Consider the following 18089-nt stretch of genomic DNA (forward strand, 5'->3'; position numbering starts at 1 on the left):
CGTTTTGATTAAGCAAATTGGTGGGGGGAGGGGGGGATCTAATTCGAGAGTCCAAATAAAGTTGTAGACTTCCAAATGAAAAATATGTGTGTGGGAAAACTAACGTCTTTTCGAGACATGCATGTTTTAGGTATGTTTTATGAACCGAGGAAACTGTCTTAGTTGTGTCATTTACACACTCAATACAACTTATTCTTTAGTTAAGGTTGTGGAAAGACGCCAGTGAGAAACTGTGTTCAGCGGAACCTATTGTACAGTGGCGTCAAATACAGAGACTTTCGTCCGTTTGTGGCATTCTCCGTACTTCGTATCCAGTTCAGAGTCGCGGGGGAGTGCAAGCTTGCCCAGTTAACTTGACCCAGGACCGGTCGCAATTCAGTCACAGGGCGCATAAAGAGACAGACAACAATTCATTCTCACATTTTAAAACAGCGTGAGTGGGAACTTAATACACGCCGTCGGTGAGTGTCACTCACTGATTTCGTGGAATATTTTTTTATAATATTTTCGGATATTTTTATATACCCTGCGTGCATTTATGCTCAGAACACTAAGCCGGGAATGGCTCGACAGTGATTGAATTATCCATGAACGTTCATGTGAATTAATTTTAGAATTCTAGAACGCCTACTTTTTGTGCTTGAAATCGTTTTTCGGCGCATTTCAGTATGTTTATGAGTTAGACCATCTGAGACTTTTTTTTTTTTTCACAGGGAGCCTTTTTTGTAACACGGAGGATACTTGGAGCCGTTCAAGATTCCCCTATGGTTACCAAAAACGCATGTAGGCTTATTTCCCATTTGTCTCCACTTTGCAGAGGGAAACTCCAATAAACTGTATAGTTTCATTTTTAGTAAGTGATGTATAGAAATTACACTGTGTATGTATAATATTAGTTTATTATAATAGAAATTAAAAAAAGAAATGGATTCAGTTTGAGGAGTCCATTTTTAAATATAGGTACGTTGATGAAGAAAATACGCTTGTCTTTCTAACGTCTTTGTGCTCGTTATTATGGAATTAAGTTTATCACTGAACCTGAAAAATAGAACACTTTGGCTGATTATTATTATAATTATAATTATTATTATTATTATTATTTCTACCACTACTAAAATGTCACAGACGTTTGCAACATATAAAAGCTATGCGAATTATGTATTTACCACGCTTCCTCATTTTCAATTAAATTACTGAGCTGAATTTAGTGCGTATAAATTGATGACAATGACAGAGAAACAAAGTGATGAAACTGAGGGTTTGGTATGACATCATTTTGTAATTACACAACTGTGAAAACGCACAGCCTTGTGATTGTAATATTAATAAAGGTATAGGGTTCGTGTATTATTTAAAATACTTTTGGAACCCTTAGATATACAATAGGGGGAGGAGAGGAGCTTCTAAGTACTGGCTTTTTGTCCCCGAGACGAGCTGGCTTTTACTTCTTTTCTTAGACACATTGGCCCAAGATGAACCGGAGGAAAACACCCCAAAATAAGCATTTCATTGAAGGTTTCAACTCAACTTCTTGTTGTATCAGGAAACATTAATTTTATTGATAAAATTTTTCATTAAAGGAAATAGACACTTTGACTGTGTACAAGATGATTTGATGATGACCTGTGAGTAAACTCAATCCCCAGAACCAACCAGATTTACAAAGGTCTCGTGGATCATTTGGCTTTATAATAAAATATTTTCAAACAAATACTTTCCGCCAAGACCTCACGGATGCGAAACTAGTTGGCTGCATAATGATTGTAAATTGTGTACGCATTCCAATGTCAAGATCATATATCATCACCTTTGAGCCAGCAGCTCATATGGTTACACGGCGCTGCTGTGCATGTGTGCCAGCAGACCTACTCAGCCCGCCCCAAGTCCATAGACCCTGCGGGTGGGACCAGTGGAGGGGGGAATGTTGCCCCCTGGGCGGAGAAAAGTATCTCTCATCCCCTTTGAGTATTGATGACGACTTAGTGAGTAGTTTCGAGAGAGAGAGAGAGAGAGAGAGAGGAGAGAGAGAGAGAGAGAGAGAGAGAGAGAGAGAGAGAGAGAGAGAGAGAGAGAGAGAGAGAGAGAGAGAGAGAAGCGATTCTTAGTTGCTATTCCAGACAGTGGTGGGGCAGTACAAAAACTGTTTAAATTATTGATGGTGTTTTTCTTAATTTCATTTTCTAATTAAATTCAGTACATTCTTTCATGATCTTCTAAAAACTGACCAGGGACCGATCAGGTCACCACGTGACACCCACTATCAATATGACATTATATCTTTCTAAAATACTGCATAACACAGTCAAAAACTAATTTGAATTTACTTCATTGAAACATGTACATTGGTTGCACGTGATTTGAATGTATTAAATTCCACCCATCCATTATCCTCACAAGGGTAACGGGATTGCTGGAGCCTATCGCCTATATCATGGGACAGGAGGTGGGGTACACCCTGAACTAGTTGCCAGCCAATCGCAGGGCACATAGAAACAAACAACCATCCACACTCAAAATCACACCGAAGGAAAATTTAGAGTCTCCAATCAATGCATGTTTTTTTGGATGTGGGTGGAAACCGGAGACCCACTCAAGCACGAGGAGAACATGCAAACTCCACACAGGCGAGCCGGGATTTTAACTCCAGTCCTCAGAATTGTGAGGCAGGCACTCTCACCAGTCCACCACCTTTCCATCGTGAGGTAAATCAACGTGCATTTTTATTTTATTATTTTATTATTTTTTTTTTTCAGGAAAAGAAGTGTCAACTACAGCAGTTTACCAGATATGCAACCATACAGAGTTGAGGTGCACTGGTAGGATAAATCCACAGTGTTCAAGGACCACTCCCCCCCCCCTCTCTCTCTCTCTCTGCAAATCTTTCTCCGTGCGGGATCAGTATCAGCTGGAGGCAGTAGTGTTGAGTCGGTTGCTGCACTCAGACTGATCGTGCTTGGACATAAAAAAAGGTCTAATGCTGTCATTGACCGAGACCTGAAGAAGATTACCAGTCTCAGAGAACGATTTTTTCTTTTTTGTTGTTGTCGGATTGGAGGTTAAAGGAATAATGTCGTTGAGGCAGGGATTGTAAAGGACAGCGGTAGGCGGCCTACGGCCAGCTGCAGATGGAACTAGCCCAGTTCTTTCTCGTGCCTCTCACATTTTTTGGCTCGAAGGAGAATTCTTCTCGCGATGTTGGTACTATTGCACATGAAAAGATCTGCTGTAGACAATCCTTAAACAACACTTTTGCAGCATCCCTGAAGGTTCAGTGTGAGCTTCAGTGTTAACGTACGTGCGCGTGAGAGAGACAGCGTGTGCGTTTTGCGTGTGTGCGTGTTTGAGTGCCACGATGAGTCTAGTGTCAGGCTTTCCTCACCATCCGGTCATGCACCACCACGACAGCCACCAGTACTCCCTACATGCTGCCGGAGCAGCTCGGTGTCACGAGGACACGGGAGCGCCTTCTTACTTCACCAGCTGGCTTTTTAGTCACGCGGATATGTCACCTACAGAGTACGGCCTCGCGCCGGCCTACAGCCCCGATTACCATGGCAACAGTGGCACCGCGACCGTCGGTGGCCTGGATGATCACCATCACCGCTACGGACACGGTGCATTAGTCCCCAGAACTGGAGCAATCTCGGTGAACGGGGCGCAAGTGGGCATGCATCACCAGCACACACATCCGCGGATAGTCAAGCGGAGACCCACGGCCAACCGCAAAGAGAGGCGGCGGACTCAAAGTATCAACTCGGCTTTCGCCGAACTGAGGGAGTGTATCCCCAACGTCCCCGCGGACACTAAGTTGTCCAAGATCAAGACGCTCCGGCTGGCCACGAGCTACATTTCCTACCTGATGGACATTCTGGACAAGGACGGCCAGCACGGAGAGACTCAGGCCTTCAAGGCCGAACTGAAGAAGACAGATGCGCGAGAAGAGCGCAGGAAGAGGGACACGGTAAGACCGACAAGCAACAATAACACATAACGCCTTTGAATCGACTTCTTCCAACATCGGCTGCATACGATGCGGAAAAATTTGTTAAACTAACACATATTTTTGGAATATTTTCACGATAAACTCGGGGAAATTACGTCAGTTTACCGCATTTATTCACGTGCAACCGAAAAGGAAACATTTTTTTTTCAGGCCTGCAAAAATAGATAGATCAATAAGTTGAATACCTTACAGCAAAACTTAACGCCGCATTAATTGTTGTATTTAACTTATACATCTGACAATTAAAATAAACTATACTCTTGGCCTAAACGAGTCATCTAATAATTAAAGGCAGACTCAAACACAATAGATTTTGTGTGATGATTAAAAACATAAATGCGATGGAGCAAACGTGTTTATTGTTTTATAACTTAATATCGGTGCAAACAAGAAAAGTACTAGTGGAAAAAACAAATAGTCCAAGTGTAAAGCAGACGCAAATTACAATTTCTGACAATCCATAAGAAAGGGGGAAAATCTATGTGCAACAATCTTAACTCACACACACTTCTTATGAATTTATAATGAAATCGAGACTGTACACAGTACATGGGCCTCTTGGTAAGAAAAACACGAGCTAAAAACTGAATTTATAGATACACCAAATCAACAGAATGCAAACACGCATAAGAAACAAATAGAAACTACTAAGGCAACAAACGATACTCATGCTGAGCAATTGAGCCAGAGTACAAAATGTTTCACGCAATCAACATGTGCCCGAAATGATGAAGCAGTCCAGAAAATGGCTTGCAATTCTCAGACATCTTGGAGTTCAGTATATTCCCAGGACGGGTCTTTCATTATTTCTTCCTCCCAGGCGGTCAGATTATTCGCTAATATTTGAGCCGGATTCTGGCCATATGCACCCGCTCAAGATTTAGTGGTCAGACATTTCAACATATTTCACGACTAATTATTTTTTGTACGTGCAGTTAATTCAGCGCATGGTGGAGTTATTGTGCAAATATGTGAAGTAAATGGATCGCTGTCATCTAATAACATTGTGGCCTATAGATTCACCATTATGACAATTGCCAAATGTATATCAATAAATTGAAATAATTGCACGACTCACGAATAGACAGAAACGGTATGTAAACAGGCGGAACGGTGGGGCAGCTGTACACCGTTGGCCTCACAGTTCTGAGGACCGGTGTGTGGAGTTTGGATGTTCTCTCCATGCCTGTGTGGGTTATCTCCTGGCACTCCGGGTTCCTCCCACATGCCAAAAACATGCAACATTAATTGGACACTCAAAATTGCCCAGAGGTGTGATTGTGAATGCGACTGTTTGTCTATATCGGCCCTGTGATCGGCTGGCAACCAGTTCAGGGTGTACCCTGCCTCCTGCCCGATGACAGCTGGGACTGTCACTCCCGCGACGCTCGTCAGGATAAGCGGCTCAGAAAAATCATGGATGGATGATCTAGAAACAGAAACAAATGTTAATTAATCAATGTGTCCTGTGCAATAAAGAAACTGTGGCACACAATTACAAAATATTGGAAAACGTTTTCTCCAAATTCAAATGTGGAATTGCCACAAAGTGGTGACACATTTTGTCAAGCGCAGCTCTGCACGCAAACACGGGTTCGCCACAGTGCCAAAACGCAAGTAAGGAGGGGAAAAAAATACCCCACATATCAACTTGAGTGTGAGCACCAAGGATTTACTCCGCTGATCCATTAACAATTAAGGGGTTAACTCTTGAGTGAATTCAGAACTGGACCAAATGGCGGGTTCCTTAAACTTGTCCATAAGGTTGAAATTGTGCTTTACGACATTTTGGTATGCATACAAGTTGGTTTTATCCAATGTAACGTATCAGACTGAACTAAAATAATTCAGTTTTTTTAAATTATTTATTTCAATTTAAGGTCAGTGTGGAATTCGTTAAGTGGACAAGAGAACATCCCGTGAAATATTTGCGTACAGAAAAAAGTATCCAACTACTACTACTACTTCTACTACTGCTACTACTACTACTACTACTACTACTACTAAAAATAAATAATAATAATAGTAATTATTATTAATAATATAATAATAATAATAGTAATTATTATTTATTATATTATTAATAATAATTACTATTATTATTATTTATTTTTAGTAGTAGTAGTAGTAGTAGTAGTAGTAGTAATAGTTATTATTATTATTATTATTATTAAATGGCGTAGTGGGATGGCGCGAGGTGGTCTATATGTTAAGCAGCACTTTCCCGTTCTGCTTGAGTAGTATGACAGCCGTAGCTGGAAAGGATGCGCAGTCTTGCAGAATTCAAGTGTCTTTACAAATAAACGTGATGAAAATTGTTGAAGTGAATGCAGCGAAATATATATAAATATATATAGACCTCTATATTTTTTGGTAACTGTGCTGTTATATACACACGGTTGAATTTGTGACAAAACGATTGAAACAGAACCAATTCATTCGTTTGTGTAATTGCACATAAAAATATGGGTTAGGGGTGATTATATTTTTCAAACATGCGTTTAAATCTATTTTTAAAATCTTTTGGCTCGGAATATTTGAAGCGTGCTCTCGGGAAATGTAAACCGAAGTATTTCTTCGGCAGCGGTGTGCATAAAACATTTTTTCGTGAACACATCACGGTGGTATTTTAAAGCTATCTACATCTTTGATGTTATGCTTCAAATAGAATTAAGAGCAAAATGATCAGTAGGATGTGGACAATCAAGCCGCAATATATAATGTACACTTAAAATACTCTTATTGCTACGTGGGAAATAGTCGGATAAACAAAGTAAACGATCCATCCATTTTCTGAGCCAATTATCCTCACGGGGGTTGCGGGAGTGCTGTTGCCTATCCCAGCTGTCATCGGGCAGGAAGCAGGGTACACCCTGAACTGGTTGCCAGCCAATTGCAGGGCACAGACAAACAACAGTTGAACTCACAATCTTACTAAGGGGAAATTCAGTCTCCAATCAACCGAAGGGCCCGAAGAAACTCCACACAGGCAGTGCGGTATTTGAATCCCACTCTTCAGAATTGTGAGGCCAACGCTTAACGGCTGGCCCTCTCTCTCTCTCTCCTCTCTCTCTCTCTCTCTCTCTCTCTCTCTCTCTCTCTCTCTTCTCTCTCTCTCTCTCTGTATATATATATATATATATATATCCATTGAAATGAATGGGCCTCCATTCAAATGAATAGGAAAGTCTCGGACGACCCATTTGCACGTCAGGACCGCTGCGGGCCTCCACCAGAGTTTCCATTTCCTATTCATTGAATGGAGGCCCATTCATTTCAATGGATTATATATATATATATATATATATATATATATATATATATATATAGAGAGAGAGAGAGAGAGAGAGAGAGAGAGAGAGATTGCACTTCTTTGTTGTCTGAGAGATCTATTATTATTTTAAATATTTTTTATATTTCATGGTCATGTGAACTAGTTTTGCTCTTTTGTATTTCTCATTGACATGCAAAAGCTTGAACCGTATTAAATTGCGTGGAAAACAATGAATTATTATGAATCAACATTGTGACTTTTTAATTGAGTTATGTTTTTGACAATGAGTCGTATAAAAAGGAAAAATATGTGAATTCGCATTGTTGTCATTTCCTCAAGAGTATCATGTGTGTCGGCACGGTGGAGGAACTGGTTTACATTGTTGGCCTCAAAGTTCTGAGAACTTTGGTTGAAATCCCGGCCCTGCCTGTGTTGAGTTTGCATGTTCTCCCCGTGCCTCCGTGGATTTTCTCAACGCACTTCGGTTTCCTCCCACATCCCCAAAACACGCATTAATTGGAGATTCTAAATTGCCCCTTGGTGTGGTTTTGAGTGCAACTGTTTGTCTGTGCCTTGCGATTGGCTGACAACCAGACCAGGGTCTACCCTGCCTCCTACCCGATTACAGCTGGGATTGGTTTAAGGACTTCGGCGACCCTCGTGAGGATAGGCGGCTCAGAAAATCGGTGGATAGATGAAAATATGTATCATCAGTATGAACACAATACTTCGTCTAGACTGAGGAACTGCGGTTGTGATTGTTTTTCTGTCAATTACTATTTTTTTTATGTCATTAGGTGGATATCCCCAAGACAGCTTTATCGTCATCATGCTCGTCGTCGTCGTCATCCTCACTGAGCGACAAGAAACCCAAAGGGCGAACAGGATGGCCTCAGCACGTCTGGGCTCTGGAACTCAAACAGTAGCCTCCATCCCGCATATCGATTTGCACTCCGTTCTCCGCTGCTCGATCTTTCCTCGGAGCAGGGGGGCGAACGTGACGTGATTCGATGCACTATCAAGTCGTCACCTCGAGCCACACAAGTAAAGTGAAAAAGAAACAACTAGAACATTATTCAGTTTTCTGCTCTTTACCGTCTGTATATGTTTGAAATGCAAAATCCGGACTATTTTAATTGTGACCTCAATTAACAATGAAATGAAACACTCCACGCATGAACGAAAAGGCAAGTGAGATATTTAATACTTTTATACTGATCGCGGTCGGAACGAGTAACCTTTGTGCACTACAGTATGTCGTTTACATACATCACTTATAATCCAGTAATTTGTAAGCGTGGTATCACGAGGATGTTTAACTAAAACATCGGGTCGTATTGGATCTCATTTTGTGAGTTATAGGTTTTAGGTAATAAAAGTGAACACAAGTAACTGAAGATATACTGTAGTCTGAACCATTCGCCCTCTGGGCCACAAGCATTCTGTATTAATGGGAGTTCACTTCGCTCTCATTTTTATTTAACTCGATATGTTTATGTGCAATGTAGACGTTTGGACAACTCCACTGACTGCCAAAAGCCATTCACTTAATATGTTTTATTCCAGAAGAAGGTGTTTGTGAAGTTGTAAAGTCTACCTGCAATTCATTTGTCTTTCTGGTTCTCTCTGGGGCTGGAATGTATATACATGTTGTAACGTCACCGTGATGACAAGGTGTCAATGTTGTGAAGTGTAAAACGTGGTGGGAGTGTAAATAATACTAAGTGTAATCTGTGTTATGAATTTAATAAACTACCACCTGTTTACATGGGAAGTGATACAAGATGAACTTTTTTCCTTTTTTTTACTAGTTATCATTTGGCTGAACAATGTGCCTCTAAAATACTCATTATTTTGATTTCAGAAATAATGTTTTACAATCCCTCGTATTGGATGAAGCATATCTGACGCCACATTACATTTAAAACCCATCACGTACAAATACATATTGTGGCATTATTGCCCATGGAATAATTTATTTTCATTAGCACATTATAGTTGAATGACACAGAAGCCTACAATTCTATAATAAAATATCTATCATATTTATGTACAAACGTATTTCTATTCCCATTTTTTTTTTGCAGGAATTACCTCTGTTTTTATTGCACACTCACATACAAAGAATGCTTTCTTTATAACACATTTAGGAACGAGATAATTCAAAGTGTTCCATTAAATTATTTGATGCCGTTTTTTTTAACAGACCTCAATGTGGCCGTTTTGACGTTTTAAAAGTTAAAATAACATAATTATGCTATTTGACTGCATTATTTGATCTTATCAGATCCCCCAGTCCAAAAACGCCTAAATGCCTGTAACAAATGCTGTCTATTCATATGTAACAAAACATTTCCAAAAACTGTAAACATTTGAAATGACTATTACACCTTTTGGAGTTTTAACGGGTGCTGCTGTGTTACAGTTGCAGTTCTAACCTTATTTGGCAGACAATCAACATCAACTAAAGAACAATTAAAAAAAATGACTTTGCCAAATGGTTGTCTGTGGAAACTGAAACAAAATCAGTATCAAATTAATTAGTTCTTTTTTATTTTCGTTATGACGCAGCACTCACATTACACTGCTATTAAACAATACAATGTCAAGTCATGATTCACGTTCACTACGAGCATCATTTACATTTTGTGTTTAAGCCCTTACTGTCTTTCAGTAGCGTGCTAAGGTAAGTAGTGACTTTTAGGGTTTCCCCAAGAATCCATCTTTGGGCGGTATCCAAACGGCTTTGGGTGGGTATGAACTCCTCGTGTATTTTTCTCAGAATCTTACAATCTGATCTGATTCATTGATTGCTTTTCACGAGGGGCATCACCAGATTGTTATGCGCAACACACACAGTGCACACAAAGCAACACTCGTTTGTTGGCCAATCTCTTGTTTTTAACTCGAAAATTAGCTGCCCAAACTGAACTATCAGAGTCAATGATGTCGGCTAAAATGTATTGTTACTTTGCGAATTCCTCTGTGGGCCAAACGTCAAAGATATTGTATTGTGGTATGAATATCATTAACCTGAAATTGCAGTGGGACTCAATCGCCCCCCATTGATTAAAAAAAAAACATGACGACATCATGTTTGAATATATCCATGTGATAGCGCCCTCTGCGACAGTTTTATATTCATGTTAAAATGAGCTGTCTTATTTTTTCAGCTATGTCTTATATGTCAGAATATATTTTGATACTTTGAAAGCGTATTTCTAACACACAAAATAAACACTATAATGCTACATCAAAAGAAAATATTTGAGCACATTGTTGGGTAGTTAGGAATGGCATGGATTTTTATGGGTGTTAAAGGGCCACTGTCATGAAATGGATGATTTTTGGTATGTTATTCATGAGAAAATGGCAGCCAATAAAGGCCCATGCGTTTTTTCACCACAAAACCTGATTTTGACGTATACAGCTTTTTGAAACTCCCGCCATGAAAATCCTATCGAGGGATTGTTTTCGAGAAGAAACAGGAAGTGACATAAAGGACAGAATCGCCCCCAAGTGGACTCGTTTGTTTCCATTAGTTTTAGCTCCGGGAAGATAGCTCATTGTTCCTTCGTATTAGCCAAAATGACGGCTCATTGCATTGCTGGACATTGCTTGAAGACTCGGGAGAATGGATTTACTCTTCATAAGTTTGCAAGAGACCTGGTTCGTCGTGAAAAAATGGATTGCACGGGTGCAGAGGATGAGAATTTTGTGGGTTCCAAATGACAGGTTGGTGTGTATACAGCTACAAAAAACAATAATAGTTTGGGGCGGACCACGTAATCGGTCTCTCATAACGTAACAAAACATCCGCGTACGAAATGTGACGATGTGTGCTTCGGACGGCGTCGGGCTGCTGCGTCGCTTCACCAGCGAAGGTTACGCTTCGGGGTCGCGGACGGCGGCGTCTCTGAAGAACGCAGCGCCAATGACTCACTCAGCTGCGTGCGGTGACAACGCAGTAAAGCACCTTGGCTCAATGGTGTTGTTCATCGCATACTGTGGCGGCTATGAACAACCACCTAAAGTAGCACGGCTCGGCTCTGCCTTACTCAGCTGCGTGCAATGACAACTCAGTAAAGCGCCCTCGCTCGACAGTGTTGTTCAACGCGTACTGCGACGATGAACAACCTCCTAAAGCAGCACGGCTCGGCTCCATGATAAGCCACCTTGGCGCCAAAAATGAGCCACACCAGCCGGCTGCGATGAACTTCAATGGCTCATCTCTGCCGTGGAAGTGGATCGGACGGGGAGGCGGTTTGGCTGTGATCGCATATAATGTGAATAAGGCTCAAAATAATAGTGTAATATTGCCCTGGTAACTTCACTCGGTTGTGTGGTGTTCTCCTTTTCAAAAAGAGCTTCCATGTCAGAAGGGGCGTGTTCGTCTCCCATAGTCGGGTGCACCCTGTGTTTTCATTGGGGAATGTCTGGGTGACATCACGGACAGAGGATGCAGGCAATATGGCGACGAGTTGGATGTCAAAGAATGACACTTCTGCAACTTTGCGCAAGGATGACGCGCTCTCCGCTCACATTTATTTTTTTGTATAGACATTGAAGTGAATAATGTCATATCTATTTTAGAATGTTTATAGGGATGACACTTGACCTTTAAATATCTGATGACATGCCATATGTTTTTTTACACTGACTGGAAATCTTAAAACCTATAAAATAAAATAAAATAAAATAAAATAAAATAAAATAAAATAATGCTAGCAGAGCTCAGGTGGTGCTGTTGCATTTAGCAATCAGAAGATTTGCTTCATTTCTTGAATCTTCCTGATGATGCTGTGTCATTTGCGTAGGACTTAACTGGTCACTTTCCTACCTGATTGTTATTGTGCGACTGTGTTAGAGTGTTGTGGGAACTCACAGAAGTTCCATTCCATTTTTACAACAAAAGTGAGATAAATCAGGTAGCCGATGAATATTTGTATTAAAGCCAAACTGGTAATTAACAGAATAAGTTTATTAAGCGACTGGATCCTTCTCCAGACATCTGGAATATTCTTTTTCATGGATGCAATTACTTCGTTTTTCATGGATGTGAGTACTTCCTCAGCGTTCTCTCATGGTCTGCCAATAAATTGTGGTCCTTTTTATAACATCATGTGGCTTCATATTTACAGTGAGGAAAATAAGTATTTGAACACCCGTCTATATTGCAAGTTCTCCCACTTAGAAATCATGGAGGGGTCTGAAGTTTTCATCGTAGGTGCATGTCCACTGTGAGAGAGAAAATATATATAAATAAAAAAGAAAAATCCAGAAATCACAATGTATTATTTTTTTAACGATTTATTTGTGTGATACAGCTGCAATTAAGTATTTGAACACCTGAGAAAAACCAATGTTAATATTTGGTACAGTAGCCTTTGTTTGCAATTAGAGAGGTCAAACTTCTCTTGTAGTTGTTCACCAGGTTTGCACACACTTCAGGAGGGATTTTGGCCCACTCCTCCACACACATCTTCACTAGATCAGACAGGTTTCTGGGCTGTCGCTGAGAAACACGGAGTTTCAGCTCCCTCCAAAGATTTTCTATTGGGTTTAGGTCTGGAGACTGGCTAGGCCACGCCAGAACCTTGATATACTTTTTATGGAGCCACTGCTTGGTTTTCATGGCTGTGTGCTTCGGGTCATTGTCATGTTGAACGACCCAGCCACAACCCATCTTTAATGCTCTGACTGAAGGAAAGAGGTTGCTCCCCAAAATTTCACAATACATGGCCGCGGTCATCCTCTCCTTAATACAGTCCAGTTGTCATGTCCCATGTGCAAAAAAACACCACCAAAGCATGATGCTACCACCCTGTTCCTTCACAGTAGGGATGGTGTTCTTGGGATGGAACTAATCATTTGTCACCTCCAAACACGGTGAGTGGAATTATGACCAAAAAGTTCCATTTTGGTTTCATCTGACCACAAAACTTTCTCCCATGACTCCTCTGTATCATCCAAATTGTCAGTGGCAAATTTAAGACGGGCCTTGACATGCTGGTTTAAGCAGGGGAACCTTCTGTGTCATGCATGATTTCAAACCATGACGTCTTTGTGTATTACCAACAGTCAGCTTGGAAACGGAGGGCCCAGCTCTTTTCAGGTCATTGACCAAGTCTTGTCTTGTCATCCTGGGCTGATAACTCACTTTTCTAAGGATCATTAGGACCCCACGAGGTGATATCTTGCATGGGGCTCCACTCTGATTGAGATTGAACGTCATCTTTAACTTATTTCCATTTTCTAATGATTGCTCCAAAAATGGACCTTTTTTCACCAAGTTGCTTGGCAATTTCTCGGTAGCCCTTTCCAGGTGTCTGGAGTTGTACAATTTTGTCTGTGGTGTCTTTGGACAGATTTTTGGTCTTGGCAATGTTACAAGTTTGAGTCTTACTGATTGTATGGGGGGGTCAGTTGTCTTTATGCAGCTAACGATCTCACACAGGTGCATCTGATTCAGGATAATACATGGAGTGGAGGTGGACTTTTAAAGGCGGACTAACAGGTCTTTGAGGCTCAGAATTCTAGCGGATAGACATGTGTTCAAGTACTTATTTGCAGCTGTATCACACAAATGAACCCTTAAAAAAATCATACATTGTGATTTCTGGATTTTTCTTTTTAAATTATCTCTCTCACATTGGAGATGCACCTACGATGAAAATTTTAGACCCCTCCATGATTTTAAAGTGGGAGAACTTGCAATATAGCAGGATGTACACATACATATTTTCTTCACTCTAACTCCTGAATTGACTTTTACAGGTGCACCTGGATAGACTATTGGGCCTCTTAATCATTGAGCCACTCCGAGAACACTCTTAAATCACAAGACTTTTGGATAAACTGCTGCATGGATGGGTGAATAATACCAACCAGAAGTAATACTGACAACAACACTCACTCGTACCTGAGTACCATTATTGGCTTCCTGGTTGTCACGTTGTCACTATATCTGATGGACCTGTCACTCAGTCATCTATTGATAAGGACTTACAGTACCTGGCAAAATAATTGGTATGTTGCCAGAGAGAAGAAAAAAGAGGAGCGGTTGAGAGGATTCTTCACTTCTTGACAAAAACTGACATTGGACGTAATGGCTGAAGGTAGACTGGAGAACAGATAATTGGTGAAAGAACTGGCGTCGGACACTAATGACCTTTAAGTGACCTCCCTCTGCAAATGTATACATTCTGGTTGAGGCTTTTGCCCTTGGATAATTTACATAATTAACATGAAAAACAAAAAAGTCACTGTTTCCACTTTTCTTTTCGTCTTGTGAGTTCTTTTGTTTTGGGGTGTTTTTATTCAGTTTTAAGATAAAACAATGTTTTTTGGTTGATGATGTTTTGTAGTCTGAAAATGTAAAAATGTGTCTTAAAAGTAATTTTTTTTAAAAATAACAACTCCATAGTCAGCCATTTAGTAAATGATAAAAATGTGACAACATGCACATTAACATGCACAGGAGTTTAGTCTGGGCAGGCGAGAGTACATCACCGCCAAAACAACAACGGGGACGACAGACTTGGCATTTAAACAGTGTGATAGATGATCTTGCTGTCACTACTGAAGTTTTTCAAAAAATATCTCAGAAGGGCTTGACAACAGAAAATTGTCGACATTTTCCTGACCATTTGTTGCAAAGATTAATGCAAAAACATACTCTCACTTTCTCTCTGTCTCTCTCTCTCTGTGTCTCTCTCTCTCTGTCTCTCTCTCTCTCTCTCTCTCTCTCTGTCTCTCTCTCCTTCTCTCTCGTGCACACGCACATACTTGTGCGCGTGTGTGAGTGCATGCGTCGGTGTACGCATGTCAGAAACATGAACATTTTCACCAAAAATATAGTGTAGGGATATTGGTTACATTTTTTCAGAACCTGAACAAATAATTAATAATGTATACATGCATCCATACAGTAATGCCATTTACAGAAAGGGTTGTACTGTAGTTTGCACAGTGGTGTAGTACACATCGATGTGTTGCATCCATCCAATTAATTTGCTGACCAAATACTCTAAACAACCTAAACAATCACAAACAATAGCATAATATATCGTGCTGCATTGTAGCCCCCCAAAAGCAATGCACAGGATATTTTTTGAGACCAAGTGCCGTATGTATTATGACAATGATGTAGACACGTCTAATTTATGCAACTCTAAGATTGTTCAAACGTTTATTCACCAAAACAGACTTTGCAAAGACATTAGTAACCATATTGGATTATAAATGTCGCAGTCATTGTGTAGCTTTCTCACGTCATCATCCCAGAAATACCACTCTCCTGTTCGTCTTTTTCTGGACTGGACTGGTGACCATATTAAATGACTAAATGTGCCATAGAAGTTCTCTTTACAATGCAAAAACATCTGGCAGCCGTTACTTTTTCCAGACCCCTCCCCTTTTCCACTCCTGCCTTCTCTTACTTCCTCTCCCACGTTTTCTGGTTCCCCTGTCCTCATAAGAGGGCGCCATATCTACCCATATTTGTTTTCTCATTCTATTTCCCGTAAGGGTTAATATAGGTTTATTGCATTTTAAAATAAATCAGGAGGAAATGTAATTACAAACTGAGCTACCACTGTGTGTTAACAAATGTTAACATGAACTTTAGAATATAGTGAAATATCAATTTAAGAGGGGGCAGGGGGGCAGATTTAACAGATACACAGTACTGTATTCTACCCCCCCCAAAAAAAAAAAAAAAAACAAAAAAAAAAAAACAATAAACCATTCATCGGGGTGACTGCCTTGGCCATGAGCCATTAAAAACAATATAAGCCAAGCAACTTGAGAAATGTAGTAAGGCAAGGTACAAGCTCCAGGCAACAAGCTATTGTACAGTACTGTATATTAAATGTAGCGCAAGATACCCGCCAGAGAAATCTCACATTATTTGATATAAGCTAAAAAGGAACACTAGCTGAACTGCAAAAGCTACAAAGTTTCTTCAGTTTGGTGTAGCCTTTGAAAAAATTACACTCCTTCAAAATTGTATTTGTAATTAATACCATTGCATTGTCATTGTGCTGCAATAATGCAATGACGGCACTGTTATTGTTAACATGACATTTATTGTTCACTGTATGTAGTGTATATGGGACTTATCGCCAATTCAGGCCATGACATTCATTGGAGGACAGAGGCGCTTGGTGCACCTTAAAAGGGGAAATCCAGTGGTTTGCATTAACAATAAATACAATAGGTCATGTACTATGTACTCTATCTTGACAATGTAATGTTAAATCCTCTCTCATTTAATAGTGTTTTAAGAAGATTTTTATCGACAATTACGAATTTTCAGGGGTGCTGCCATTTTCGTGAATCATATGACCTATGTGGGCGGATGTGACGTGTTCCGTGCCGTTCCAAACGCTCGATTACATGGGACACCATTATGCCCAGTGCTGATTTCTCGGATTTATCCTCATCTGATGAAGAAATAGCAGTATCGGTTGATTGGGACTTCCAAACAGAGCGGCGGAGCCGTGAGCTCGCCCGGCCGTGGAGCTCCCTCCACCGACTGACTGTGCATCATTCCTTCCGAAATACCATATGAATATTCAACATAACTTATACAGCCGAGCGACGTAGCTCGCTCACGAGGACGCAAGCTCAGGGCTCTGCCACTCGGCGGAGCTCAGCCCACGGCTCCACCGCTCGGTAGTATTATTTACAGCCACAGGTTCAAATCCGTATAGAAGTATTCCTCCGCCTTCCAGATAAACTGAGCCGCCAATCCGCTCACAGCTGTGTATGGAAGTATTCCTCTGCTTTCTAGATCAACCGATAGTGCTATTTCTTCATCAGATGAGGAAAATTTTGAGAAATCAGTGCTGGGCATAAATGGTGTCCCATGTAATCGAGCCTTTGTTGCTGCACGTCACATCCGCACACATACGTCATGTGATTTGCGAAAATGGCAGCGCCCCCGAAAATTTGTGACAAGAAAAATCTTCTCAAAACACTATTAAATGAAAGAGGATTTAACATATTGTCAAAATAGTGTACATATTACATGACCTATTGGATACATTGTTAATGCAAACCAGTGGATTTCCCCTTTAAGTGCAGCAGGTTTGCAAACAGCCCAGTTTTTGTTGAGCAGAAAAAGTCAGCCCTTCTGGACTGTCTGTAATGGAACTCTCAGAGGACCTGTGTCCCCGAGAAATGCCACCAATATGGAGGAATGAGAGTCAACACTAAAAAAAACTGAAGCAAGAGGGACAACTAAATGGGACTGGGAAATTGTCCCTATCTTTGGGTACACAGCACGTATTATTTGCAATGGACACATTTTTGGCTGTTAAAAAAAAAAAACAACAGTTGCTTTTGTACTTTTAAACAGCCCTTGTACCAAATGTGGGTGAGGTCAGGCATTTGTGATCCCAAAGTCCTCATATTGGTCAGTGGAGATTTTAATCATTCCCTTTTATTATCTTTGACAACTTCAAGCAAGGAAGAAGCAAGAATAAAAGCACCTCATATGTATACGAAATTCCAGTTTGAAGGGCACAAGTGTGTATTTTGAATAGAGAAGAAAACATTGTTGGGTTATCCGTTATTGTATTGTTATTATTATTATTATTTGTGTACTGTGTTCCCTCGGTCCAATGCGGGTCACTTCACGCAGACTCGCAATTACACATTTTTTGTTAATTTTGTAGTAAGCTTCTTTTTTTCCTCATCATATGAAAGTGCATTGTGTTCTGTATCCTGATTTGCTAAATGATACCCTGCATCATTTTCTGCATCGCGATTGGCTCAGGTACTGTAGAGTCTACAGTGTTGACCATT

General features: G+C 40.5%; 1 protein-coding gene across 1 annotated transcript; it reads left to right on the forward strand.

The window, feature by feature from the left end:
- Positions 1 to 3352: 3352 nt before the first annotated feature.
- hand2 (heart and neural crest derivatives expressed 2) lies at positions 3353 to 8203 on the forward strand. The gene is made up of 2 exons (XM_061830586.1): positions 3353 to 3961; positions 8075 to 8203. Exons 1-2 carry the CDS (start codon positions 3353 to 3355, stop codon positions 8201 to 8203), a joined length of 738 nt encoding a protein of 245 aa, XP_061686570.1.
- The last annotated feature ends 9886 nt before the right edge of the window (positions 8204 to 18089 follow it).

Source organism: Syngnathoides biaculeatus, chromosome 9 (assembly GCF_019802595.1).
Source record: "Syngnathoides biaculeatus isolate LvHL_M chromosome 9, ASM1980259v1, whole genome shotgun sequence".
Classification (NCBI taxonomy): Eukaryota; Metazoa; Chordata; class Actinopteri; order Syngnathiformes; family Syngnathidae; genus Syngnathoides; species Syngnathoides biaculeatus.